Source organism: Pseudorca crassidens, chromosome 5 (genome assembly GCF_039906515.1).
Source record: "Pseudorca crassidens isolate mPseCra1 chromosome 5, mPseCra1.hap1, whole genome shotgun sequence".
NCBI lineage: Eukaryota > Metazoa > Chordata > Mammalia > Artiodactyla > Delphinidae > Pseudorca > Pseudorca crassidens.
In genome coordinates this window covers 142541454-142554733 of record NC_090300.1, presented here as the reverse complement: position 1 = coordinate 142554733, position 13280 = coordinate 142541454, and the positions used below count along the sequence as shown (strand labels likewise).

The 13280-nt window shown below is 40.7% G+C and overlaps 1 protein-coding gene across 8 annotated transcripts in view; it reads left to right on the top strand.

Annotated features, from left to right (window-relative positions):
* Window positions 1–13280, top strand: part of ERG (ETS transcription factor ERG) — a 280009-nt gene that overhangs the window by 160674 nt on the left and 106055 nt on the right. Inside the window, exon 1 of one of the 8 annotated variants that reach the window (XM_067739499.1) lies at window positions 9825–9955. The exons of the other annotated variants lie outside the window; for them this stretch is intronic. Coding sequence (XP_067595600.1) covers window positions 9938–9955 — 18 coding nt within the window. The 5' untranslated portion in view covers window positions 9825–9937. Of the gene's footprint in view, window positions 1–9824; window positions 9956–13280 lie in introns of those variants that run through there. 8 annotated transcript variants of the gene reach the window in all.

Genomic DNA, 13280 nt, shown 5'->3' with positions numbered 1-13280 from the left:
ATGGGAGCAATGTCAGTGTCACCTTGTTAGATGGGATTGTGTGACAGGACATCTTACTGAACTGTCTGGGGAAACGTGATTGTCATGGGTGATACAGCAAGTGCCTAGAAATGCAATCAATCTGTCATTCAGTGCGTGTGAAGCCGGCCGGGTTGCTGAAATAGTTTAGCTGGAAATAATTTTCGTCAGTTACTTTGGAAAATGGCAAGGGCTGTGGAGTACAAACGGGAGCCGTTATTTCATTCTGCAGCTCTGGTAGCTCTGCTGTGAATACAGCGTGGTGCAGGCCAAACAGAGGGCAGTACTCACTCGCTCTTTCAGTCTCTTTTTGCTTGCTCATTCATGCGGTATGTATTATTTATGATTGAATGTCTACTCACTGCCGGGTATTTAGGTCAGTTACTGAGATGGACATCCCATAATTTATAGAGTTGGAAGATCTCTTAGAGACCCTTTGCCTTCTTCGCTTCCCAGCACCTTGATCTGGGGGAGTGGCTCAGGAAAGTCACCTCCAAAGTTGTTACCCAGGGTCCCTTGACCAAAGTTTGACTTTTGGCCCCTCCTGGGCTGCCCGTTGGCACAGCCCATGCTGCCCTTCCCAGGGCTCCTGGCTCTGTAGACATCTTCATTCACTCATTCGTTCATTCATTCATTCATTCATTCAGCAAAGGCTTGCTTAGCGTCAGCACTGTGACAGAGCCCTGGGGCCCCCTGGGGGCTGCTGCTCTCATCTCAGCCTGTGGGGTGCCGGGGGGTGGCACAGAGCAGCATGCTCAGTGTGTGCTAGTTCCTCCTTGGAACAAGCCTGTAGAGTTACTCATTGACGTGCACATGGAAAATTGGGACAGGTGAATTAGATGACTCCTTAAGTCACTAAGGAGGCTGAGGCTGAGGCCAGGCTGAGGCCCCTCTGCCCTAAGCCTAGGCCCTTGGGATCGGAGTGCTACCCTGGGCTCGTGCTCCCTGAGGGATGTCCCCAGGCTCCCCCGCCAGCGTGTGCAGGTCTATTTCACCTGTAGACGTAGGCGGTAGCCCTGCACTCACATCCTCAGTTCCCACCTGAGACGGCTTATCGTTGGCAGTTAGGATTGTGGGAGCTGGCTGTGCTCTCCTCAGCTGCTGATGCCCTGTATCTGGAGCTGGGTCAGTGTGAAGCTGGATGAGGGGTCCCCTGCTCTTACAGTTTTCAACGCCTCGTCCTGCTGCTCTGCGCCATTTATGTGCCCAAGTCAAAGTTGTTGTTCCATTTAAAAATCACAGATGGAGGGCTTCCCTGGTGGCGCAGTGGTTGAGAGTCTGCCTGCTGATGCAGGAGACGCGGGTTCGTGCCCCGGTCCGGGAAGATCCCACGTGCCGCGGGGCGGCTGGGCCCGTGAGCCATGGCCGCTGAGCCTGCGCGTCCGGAGCCTGTGCTCCACAACGGGAGAGGCCACAACAGTGAGAGGCCCGCGTACCGCAAAAAAAAAAAAAAAAAAAAAAAAAAAAAAAATCACAGACGGACAGATGAAATGCTGCCTTAATTATCCTTCCGTAGAACACACTGCATATGAACCTCTGCTCCACTGGCAGACCGAGAGGAAAATCCATCGTCAACTGCAGTTACAGGGGCCTCTTCAGATGTCTGTGGGAGCATTCCCACGCAGCCCCCCTCTGGGCAGCCAGGAGCACAAACAACCCTCATCTACTGCCCTCACTCTTCCTTGGTATATAGGAGCCAAAGTGGAAGAAGAAAAAGGAAATTCTACAGATATGTTTAAGTACAAGTGAAGACAAAAAGAGGAAAGTTGCAAAATCAGTTAACTTTTTTGGTTTTGCAGATATTTCCAAGACACTGCGTTTTGCTTTAAGTGTGTTCTTAATGACCTGAAAGTCAGTGTAATTGAATAATAGGGTTATTTTCAAGAAAACTCTCGTATTTAGTTTTAAAGCTTATTTTATTTCAACTCTATTTATATAGACCTTCATTTTGTATATCATTTTGATAAGTGTTGTATCATAAGCATATCCCAAGAGACTACGGTTTCTTTTTTTAAATAAAGGAAGGGACCACAAAGTCTCTCTCACATGTTACAGTATAATCCGTACCCCTCCTATAGTTCTCATGTCTGGAAAGGGTATACTAATATCTGAGTTCAGGCAAAGTGCTTAACCCTGAAACCAGAAAATAAATGCACTCAAAACTTATCATTTACTTGATGAAACTTGTGCTGGGAACATATTCAGCCCTTTAGAATTACTGTGAAATAGAATATTTTTCAGGGTTTGAAATTATTTATAGTGATGTAGAACAATTATACAATTTCCATAGTCAAATCTCACCCAGAATGATGCCATTAGTCCTATGTGCAGATCTTTTTTTTTTTTGGCCGCGTCGGTGGGACTTGTGGGATCTTAGCTCCCCGACGGGGAGTTGAACCCATGCCCTCGGAGTGAAAGGGCGGAGTCCTAACCACTGGACCGTTGGGGAATTCCGTCTTATGTGCAGATGCATATACTTTATATTTCCTTATGTTCCATAATAATGAAAAATTTTAAATTTTCAAAAATGTTCTACATTTTGAATGTTGGACTTTGATTTTAGTGGATAAATGAGACAACTTTGTAGGATAATATCAATTCAAGAAACGTAGAGGCAAGAATTATGCATACTCCTCTCCCCTCTAAGGACCTTTTAGAGGGACATTTAGCACCCTCTAGTGACAACAATCAAGAAGTTCAAAAAGAAATTCCCTGCAAAGCTTACTTTTGGCTTCCAGCTAGCAAATAAACAAAGCACTTTAGTTTTTTGGTCTTGAGGCAGGATTATTTTTGTAGCTGTAATAAAGGGTAAAATAGTATCCTCTAGGCAAACCGCCGCTTCTCTTCTGGCCTGTCATTGACAATACATCCAGAAAGAACATTTCCACTTGTCCCCGGAGACTGCAACTTTCCCCAAATTATGTGCTGAGATTTGTGTTGGGATCAGATGCAACCTATGAATTAACCTGCATCATAGTTTTGAGTACATTCAGTGTATTTAAATAGAAGTAAACAAATTTTCTTTCCATGAGGGTGAACTGGAAAAAAACTGGCCTGTACTCTGTACCTCCAAGAGGGAACAGTTCTGTACCTCACTTTGCAGAGGGAGAGGATACAATATAGAGAGGGTGCATGTAGAGGGGATGCGATGCAGAGAAGGAGCACAGTGCAGAGAGGGTACAGTGCAGGGAGAATACAGCCTAGCGGGGCTGCCACAGTGAGACAGACCCTGTTTCACATACCTGCCTTCAAGGTGTTGGCCTAGGACTAAGTTAAGTCTGCAGGTTGCCTGATTACACTCATGCAGATCTAAATGCGTTATTTACGGCACAGCACTTTGTTCCTTGGCTTCCTTTCTGATTCCAATTGCGATAGAAATATATCAGCAAAAACATAAACAAATTAAGTGATGTGGAAAGAAAGGCCATCTCAATCTGAAACCAAAACGCCTTTATAAACAGACTGAGCAATTTTGGAATGCAGGCTTCTCTGTAAATTTCCATTAATTGTGTGACATTATGGTGCGATTTGAATGCTGTTTCTTTGAGAAATAGTATATAATTTCTTTAAGAAATAATTTACAAAATCTTACAGATCAAGACAAAAATAAATGCTGATGCCCAGTATCTTATAAGTGAGACTGACACACTTAAAAAAAAAAACATTTAAAAATCTAACTAGTGATCAAAATCTAACTTAATGTCAGTAGCTCCAGATAACTTCTCGGGGTGGCCAGGGGTGATAGCTGAGGATAGTCATTGGGACACAGAACCCTAGATCTGAGTAGCGGGCAGAGGAACAGGACAGCCATTAGGCAGAGGGCCATGTGCCTTTGTGGGCCTTCCAGTTATGTGACATGGGTGCTAGACTGTCCTGTAGTGAACCAGTGGCAATCTGATGACTATAACATTTATACTAATTTATGCCCCAGTTAGATGGATGAAGACCTTGAAATGTACTTAATGGTTCACAAATTATATATAGAAACATGATCTTTGAAAAAGGAAATTTAAATCTTCCTTTATACTAAATTAGTGTGTCAAAATAAGTACTCTTGTTTCTTTCGTCTTTGCTTTTTAATTAAAAAATTTTTTTTTTAGCCACGAGTATTAAGTTGACATACTTTGGGTTCCTGTTATGGGTTTTAGTACTCCCGCATTTTTAGAGCCATTGGGTAAGAGGCAAAGTTGGCAAAATGTGAGGATATAGGTGATGCTTATGAAATCGTGTGCACTGAAATCATTGCTCCATCTGAGCCTATAGAACTGAACTTGACACATGCTTCCAAATTAAGCAACTTGGTGTTGAGAAGTCGAGGATTTAGTGTGTGATAACAATTTCCTTGTTTTAGACTAGTTCAAATGCACCAAGACGCTGAAGAATATATTAACCACTTAGAGAAAGTGTTGAAACAGTAGTTATTTAAATTGTAATTGGATTATTTCTTCATGAGCGGCTGGAGGGTATGCCACACACACACAGAGTCTTACCCAATGGAGTGAAACAGTCCTCATGAAGTCCGCTTTGAATAGAAAAATGGTCCTTAACCAGTATAAGATGGGTGACCTTGGGGGCTAAGAGTGCCTTATGCTCCCTGTGTTCTCAGGCAAATCCTCCAATTGATCGAGATGGAAAAGTTCCACTGGGTGATGGAGTTTTCCATTGTGGGGACAGCTCCAGATGCTTAATCCTTATCTACAATCTCAGGCGTGCCCCTGCCAAAAATCCTTTGGACATCCTTCTTGCCGGGCTCTCTTGAATAATCCAAACATTACGCATTTTAAGATTCATGTATCATCCTAGGGACAATAAATATACAGCACTTTTATCCTACTGTTTTGCCCATAAAGAGTCTGCGGTTCATGGATTGGTCCCATGCCCTGCAGTTTTATGTGTGCGGAATTTGAGTTGCCGAACAGAGACTTCATGAATGCTGAGACACCCAGGGACTGGACAGAGTCCTGTCATCCTTGTTTCCTTGTGCCCACCAGAGCTCTGAGTGGGCATGGAAAAGGCACTCATTGACTGGAGGGAATAATGCTGGGGAGGTGACCATTACAGAGCACATGAGTGTCTGCAGGGTTTCCTTAGTGAAATTAATCAAAAAGAGCTACTCTTGTAGATGTTTATAAAAGAATATGCATTTTGGTACACACACATATAGAGTTTGACAAATAGGTATCGTGTGCTGCATGTTATACAGGTATTTAGAAAAAAAATAGAACATTGCATGTCGCTTATATAACTTTTTCATTACAATGTAACATGTTTATTGTAAGTTTTTTAAAGAAAGACATCTATGAGAAACTTTTATTTAACACTATATTATAAAAAATTTAGAACTCAAAGGAGTGCAAATGATACAATGAACACTCATGTAAGTTATGATTGAGATTTGACAATTTTGTCATATTTGCATTGTTATTTTTCATGAATTCTTTCAAATAAATTACAGAAATTATTACCTTTTCATCTTCAATACTTTGGAACGCAGCTCTAAGTAGTAAGGACGTTTTCCTACAAAGTATTCTTAAAGCTATAAATAGTTAACAATAAATCTATAATATGATGTAACAATCATTATATATTCAGATTTCTCTAGCATCCCTGGAAAAGCCTTTGACTTCTAATTTGTTCATATCAGTATCTAATTGTAGACGATCACTTGCATTTGGGCTTTGGGTTTCTTAAGTTCCATTGAATCTAGAACTCTCCTTCCCTCTTCCCCACTTTTTTTTTCATAATATTGGCTTGCTGAACATATGAAACAATATGTTCTACATATTTTGTAGAATAGGTGAGTAAATTTTATTCTATTTTACTATTTATTTATTTTTATTGAAGTTATTGTAACTGTTTTTAAAATATAGATGAACCAAAGGGGAAAGGGGGAAAAACAAAAAAGATTCTCTACTATTAGTATTGTAGTATGTAGCTGACTAATATTTCTGTTTTGCCTTTTTATTTTTAACAAAATGAGTCTGTGATATAATTCTCCTTTATGACCTCAGTTTTAAATTACCGGACATCGTACCATAATTTTCCATACCACTAAGTATTCATCTACTACATCATTTTCCTGCAGTATTTTCAGTGATGATAAGTATGTCATTGTATGGATGTTGAATACAGGGATCAATCAGTCAATCATGAGTGAATCTTCTGTTGTGTCTCCAATTAAGATTCTGGCTCAGTATCTCTTTGCTACACTCATATATGATTTTTAGAACTATGTTGCCTTCACCCAAAAGTGTTCTCAACCCTTGACCTTCCTCTGTAGATCCCACACAGAGAAGTTAGTAGGAGAAGACGGATGAGCATTTGTTGACTCCAGAAAATGGGAAGCTGTGGATTTAGGAGAAATAAATGACAGTGCTCCTTTTATAGTTATGGTAATGGTAGAGTCTATTTTACACTCTTTCCTTTTTCATTTGGAGTAAGGTATGAACAGGCTTTTGAAGGGCTTTGGTAAATTCATGGGTCATGGGTCCCTGATGGATAAGTACAGAATGGAAACGTGTAGTTTATTCACACATATGCCGGGGGTGCCACACTGTTCCAGCATGGTGTTTACTGAGTTCCAAGGAGGGTGGAAAAGGACCCTGTCTTGACAGATTCATGGCAGGATGACCCAGGTGGAGGCTACCTGCAGTTGCCCCGAAATGGGTCTGCATAGTGACCTGAGGGTGGCTTCCCCCAAGGAGGCGTGGTGTCTCGTTGGAAGGGCAGCCCGGTCCTTAGGCTGCTGGGTGATCTAGTGCTGAGGCCATTTGATGCCAGAGGTTTGGGTGTGGGTGACGGGAGCATAGATGATTTCCCCCAGAATGATGTTTGGGAAATGATTTCTGCATTACTAAATATATTCTAATTAATAGATATGCCTTGTGCTGTCAATAGCCAATTGAAGTTTGTTTCTTTTTTTAGAACTTTGCATTAAATAGCCAGAGGATACTGAACTGGGATGCTATTATGCCATTCTAGACATCAGGAATAATTCTCTCAGAAGATGATAGACATCAGTCAGCATTTGTCATTAGAAATGAGGAAGATTTGCCTTTTAAATTTTGTAACTGGGTTTACAACTCATTATCTCAAAACTGGATTTTTATTACATCACTTTGTGTTATATGCATTTTCAGAATTAGACACAATGAAACTTATGGATAGAATCTTCAGGAAATAAATCAAAGAGTAGCATAGAGTTTTCTGTTTGTAAGTTCCAAGCAAGTACATTAGTCTAACAGAATTTTATTAAAGAATAAAATATGGGTGTATATACATATATATGCATTAGACATAAGTAAGAGAGACAGAGAGAGAGAAGGCAAAGCAAATGATGTAAATTACCAAAGTTGGAGGAACTGGTGAAGGATATTAGGAGTTCTTTGTATTATCTTGTAACTTTTCTATAAGTTTCATTCTTTCTGTTTTCTTTTTTATTTTATTGAAGTATAGTTGATTTACAATGTTGTGTTTATTTCTGCTGTATAGCACAGTGACTCTGTTATACATATATATATTATTTTTCATATTCTTTTCCATTATGGCTTATCACAGGATATTGAATATAGTTCCCTGTGCTATACAGTAGGACTATTATCCTATATATAATAGTTTGCATCTGCTAATCCCAAACTCCCAATCCTTCCCTCTCCCACACCCCTCCCCCTTGGCAACCACAAGTCTGTTCTCTATGTCTGTGAGTCTGTTTCTGTTTCGTAGATATGTTCATTTGTATCGTATTTTGTTTTATTGCTTTCTTTTTTTTTTAATTAAAATGAGCTTTTTAAAAAAATTTTTATTGGTGTGTCTTATTTTATATTCCACATATAAGTGATATCATATGGTATTTGAAGTTTGATGTCATTTCTAAATAAAGAATTAAAAAAATGTTACTGTTCACTGATTTGAATTAGACAAGAACCAAGGAGTTCAGGGCAGACCCTCAACGAAGAATTAGATCTCCATAAAATTATTGATGCTTTCCTGCTGCAGAGGACAAGGGCTGTGTCAGAAACCAGGCGGCAGTGGTGAGATGGGACCGCACAGAACTTTCTTCCATGGCTATATTTTTTTAGCAAGGGGTCACCCTACTTAAGGCTGCTCTTTGAGAAATTCATAATAGAACACTGCTTATTAGGGTACTACAGTTCACATTTGAAATTGATGCTTCTTAGGAGAGTAAAAAATAAGGAATCTCAGTGGAGCTGAAAGAACGCTTTTCCCAGCACTCCTGAATCCTAGTGGAAGCTGCCCAGATAAAACAACTCAGTACTTTGAAATTTTAGGGGAAACACAATTTGAATCAGCCTGCCATCTCATTTATTGTTTGGAGATGAAAAGAGCGGAAATGAACATCCCCTCAAAACGTAGATGCTGAGAATTTGTCAGGTTCTGATTTTTACATGAGATTTCTTATAGTTTCTCTTTCTTTCGTTTCCTTTTCCCCCCTCTGTTTGTTTCTTTCTCTTTGTTCGTTTCCTTTCCTCTTTTCTTTCTTTCTTTCTCTCTTTCTTTCCTCTCTCCACCCACTTCTCTCTCTCTCTCTTTCTTTTCTCCTTCTCCTTTCCTTTCTCCCCTTCCTTCTCCTCATGTTTCCTTCTCCTCATGTTTCCTTCTCCTTCACCTATCATAAGGGGAAATCTTGGGATCAGTGAAAGATATAGAAGCTTGGGCTCATTTCTAGAGCTCTGATGTAGACAGGCCTAAGTCCCAGTGAAATCAATTCACTGACTGCCTCTGAAACCAGGAGCTGCTGGATGACTCAGGGTTTGGTCTATTGTGTTCTGCGGGTCCCCGATGGAGACCACACCTCTTTACTGGCCCAACTTTAGTGTAGCTAGATTCAAAGCAAAATGTTGTTTCTTCCAGAGAACAAGTAATTTCCTGAAAATGAGTAATTAAAAGGCCTGAAATCCTCTAAGGAATGTTCAGGCCTACAATTAGCTGTATTTCCTCTGAGTGGAAAACAGACGTGTGGCCCTGAACTTACAGCTCAGATTTTAAAACACTTAATGAGGACGTGGCATCTCTGTGTAGCCAAGAGTTCTATCGGGGTCTGTTGTCTGCAACCTGGACGTTTGTCAGAGGGGGCCAGCTCGCTGCCATTATAAAGCATTCGTAGTCATTTAAGTGCCTTGGATTTTAAATAAATATTTGAAAATGAGGATTTGACAGGTTTATTTTCCTCTTTATTTCTCTTAGCTACTTCCATTCTAGAGTCTTTGCATTTTCAACTATTTTATCGTGGAGCCGATAGCAATTACTTATGTTTGGAAGGAGAAAATGAAACTGTCCTGGAACATTCACTTGAGATGCTGAACCAGTGGAGGTTGTTAAAAATCAGCAGGTGAATGGCTATTATTAAACGTCGTCGCCTATTCACATGAAATAAGCGCTACCTGCAAAGCGGAGCGGGTAGGGGCCTTAGGCCCCGCGACCCAGGCGTGTGGCACATCCGGGGAGACAGAGGCCCAGGAGTCCCGTCCGCACCCAGGGGCCTTGAGGAGCGCGCCGCCCACGTGAAGCCACTCGGAGTCCCGCCACATCTGCATCCTGCCCCGGGGCGGCGTGTCACAGGGCGGCACACTGGGTCACACCTGCTGTGGTCATCCCAGGCCCAGGCAATTGATGTCTTTTTTTTTTTTAATTGAAAAAAAAAAAATCTCCTGGCTGCATATCATCAAGAAAAACAACATTGTTTTCAGGGTCTCTTATCTCTCCACTCCCAAATATCCTGTTTCTTCGGGCTGGGCAGCCAGGACCAATAGAAACCTCTTCCTGCCATTGACTGACTTCATTTCCCAGACTTAGCACAATCTCATCCGCTCTAAACAACCTCATCAAAACTACTTTCTGGTCAGAGAGAAGCAATAATTATTATTAACATTTATTAACGATCAATAAACTTGATTGCATTATGGCCAGCACTATTAAGGTAAGGAGAGGGTTCCTTTTCATTTGACCAAATTCTGTGCTTGTTACTCTTTTCTTTGGTTTCCTTTATCAACGCAGATAAGTTAGCATTGGGCAACACCCCCGCTGCCACAATAGAGGACAACAAGATTTCCTTTGCACTGCCTAGTAAATTTCCTTTTTCCTACTCCAACCATCCGCAAGGCTTAAAAACTTCAAACTCAGAAAAAAATTGGGGTTTCTAAATTCACGGTTGAGGGCTGTGGATGACCTTTTGCAAAAGCTTTTCAAAGAGCGCGTCCGAATTTTCATATTCTTTAACTATCTCTAGCGGTGCCTGGATGTGTATCTGCTGGAAGGCAATGGACTTGGAGAGTTTGGAGGGCAGGGTCGGAGAAAAAGATGGGCTTGGAAATGTTGAACTTTTGGACGTTCTTGAAGGCCTCCTTACCATCAGGGGTGCCAGCCGGTCCCTGTGGAAATGAAGAGATGCCTGGCAAGTGGCTGTCAGTCATGGGACATGCCAATGTTGACTTGATTTTTGGAACCTTCAGGCTGAGAACAGAGCGTTCTCATAATGCAAGTGGTGGTAATTCGGTTTGTTCGGTTATGTATTTATCTTTAATAAAGTACCTACTCCTCGGTGCACTGTGAATAGACTTTCTTCTCCGTGATGGTTGCTTTGTGGGAATTGCGGGTTGGTTCTCTGTGCTCTGGGGTGTGTGGTCTGATGTTTTGTTTTTCTTGCAAATAGAGAGATTAAGGTGGAGGTGAATGCACAGAGGTAGAAACGTGAATGTAGTCTGATTCCTGGAACTGAAGCCAGTTTGATGGTTAGTGCAAGCTGGCGGCATAGAGCCCGTGAAGTGGTCTGTCACAATATTTTCAAGGCCAGCACGTCTTGGTGACATTTCTAGAAATGAGAAAAGTCAGGAACAAAAACAGATACTGAAAGGAGGAAAAAGCAAGTTTTATGGGTTGCATGTCTTTAGTTTTGCTGCATGTAGGTGAGAAGCATTTGGTTGTGTTTTCATCAAGGGTTTTAGTTGATCTGAAAGCTCATCAATATAGAAGTTTGCCCAGAACTGGGCCAGGACAATTTTTAAAAGCCTCTTTGATTTGGAATTTGAAATGTTTGTGCGAGAGGATTTAATTAATACCCGTTGCATAAACTATGTTTCAGAAGTTCTGTTCAGTTTCTAGTTCTCAAGATAGGTTTTGGTTTTCAAGGTATGTTCAGTAATACATATTAAAAAATCATGTATCAAAGATTTTAATCTTACAGAGATTTTTCTTTCTTCAAGGATTGAAGTCTGCTGAAGTATAACTGTATAGAAAGGAATTTTAAAATTGAGGGTTTGATGTACTCTGCTTTGAGCTATATGAGTAGAAATTATTTGATTTTATAACCCCAAATGCTGCCCTCTTAATTCTTATTTTTACCCTTATTTGTGTCCATATTTCATAGCAGTTGAATCTAATGTTCTTTGTAAATTTTGAATAGCTTGGGTACAATTGTGTGTGTGTGTGTGTGTGTGTGTGTGTGTTTCAAAAAAAATCAGTGTATTAAAGGACATTGAAATAACAGACAATCCTTTAGGTGTGGGGTATGTTTTGCATAGAATACAAATGTGTCATACTGTTTAATTTAAAGTATACGTTTCTGAAAAGATGAAGATATTTTTGAAGCTTGAACGTTTTGTGTTTTTCAGGATGAATTTTGGGAAATAGTTTCCACTTACCCAGGAGACTATGCTTACTTTAACATTTGATTACACTGCATTATCTGTGTATCATATATAGCTTAAGTGAACTTTCAAAAATGACTTCAAGTAGACTCTTTTTAATCCTCTGTTAAAATAAAATAGCCCCTCTTTATAGGTAACTTCCTTTGACAAATGTTCTGCTAGGCTTCCTGGGTAAAGTAATGAGATGACTTTACAGACTTGTTTATAGAGTGGAAAAAAGGAGGCCTGAGTCTGTTGACTGCAGTTTTAATTACGTTAGTGCAAAGCTCAAATTAGCATAGGGAAAATTACGGCTGTCCGTTGGAATTAGGAAAGTCTGTCATACGGGCAATTTCCAGTCTCAAACGCACTCTGTTTTTTGTTGTTTCAGTAAATAAATCAATTAGTCCATCAAGCATCAGATGCACAGAATCTGTTAAGTTGGTCTCCGCATCTCAGTGGATTTTTTTTTTTTTTTTGGCGTGAATGTCTGTAAGACCCTATGAGGCACTATGAAAAGCTCTGTGTTTTTATCCCGTCTTTATGATTCTCACCATCATTTTCCCTTGGTATTTTGGAAATGGTAAAAGAGTGTTTCCATGGGAAGAAGTAAAGGAATCTTATGAGTTTATGTGAGTCTGTCGGTTGGTTTATCCTTAAAGGGCCGTGGATTTTAAGATCAGATTAAGAGTTCTAATAAAAACGTAAGCATCAAAAGTGATGTTCCCACATGTAATTCACGAATCAGTTTTGGTGCTTCCACTGCTTCCGGGGCCACCTGATGATACCTGGGGGGTGCTTTACAACCCCCTCCCTTCCTTCTGCACAAAACAGTGCTGCCTTTGCTTACAGACTCCAAGCAGCCAGTTGTTAGCCTTGGAACTTGATTTTGCTTCTGTTAGGATTTTTAATCCAATCTCCCAAAGACTTCCCTGATCCTTTGTTATGCCTTGGGCCACTCGGGAAGTCTAATGAAGCCTGCAATCCCGTCTCAGATTAATGCTTTTAAAATGCAGGAAAGTCAATACATAGAGTGACAAGGGCAGCTAATACTATTGAAATCCAGTTCTGTCCTTGGACTCCTTGGGTGGTCCGTGAACCCCAGGTTACAGCCCCTGATCCTAGAGTTTAAAGGTCCTTAGTCTTTAAGAGGGGATCGTGGGCATTTTCCTTTATCACAGATCTGGCACTGGAAGACCAGGAGAGAGCAAACTGCAAACAGCAGCGTGAGTGGAGAGCATCTTAGAATCAGGGGATGGAAAGTTACTAACAAGGCTTGCTGAGGGAGAACATGATTACGGTGTCAATGAGCTGTTTAAAGAAGTTCCTTTCTTTGATTTGACAGAGGTTGGAGGGTTTTGATGATCACCATGATATAACTTATAGGTGGAATCTAAAAACTACAACAAATAAGAAAAAGAAGCAGACTCACAGACGTGGAGAACAAACTTGTGGTTACAAGTGGGGAGGGGGAGAGGAGGAGGGGTAACGTAGGGGTGGGGGATGAAGAGGACAAACCATTATATATAAAATAAGCTGCAAGGATATACTGTGCAGCACAGGGATTATAGCCAATATTTTATAATAACTAGAAATGGAGTAGAACCTTTAAAAATTGGG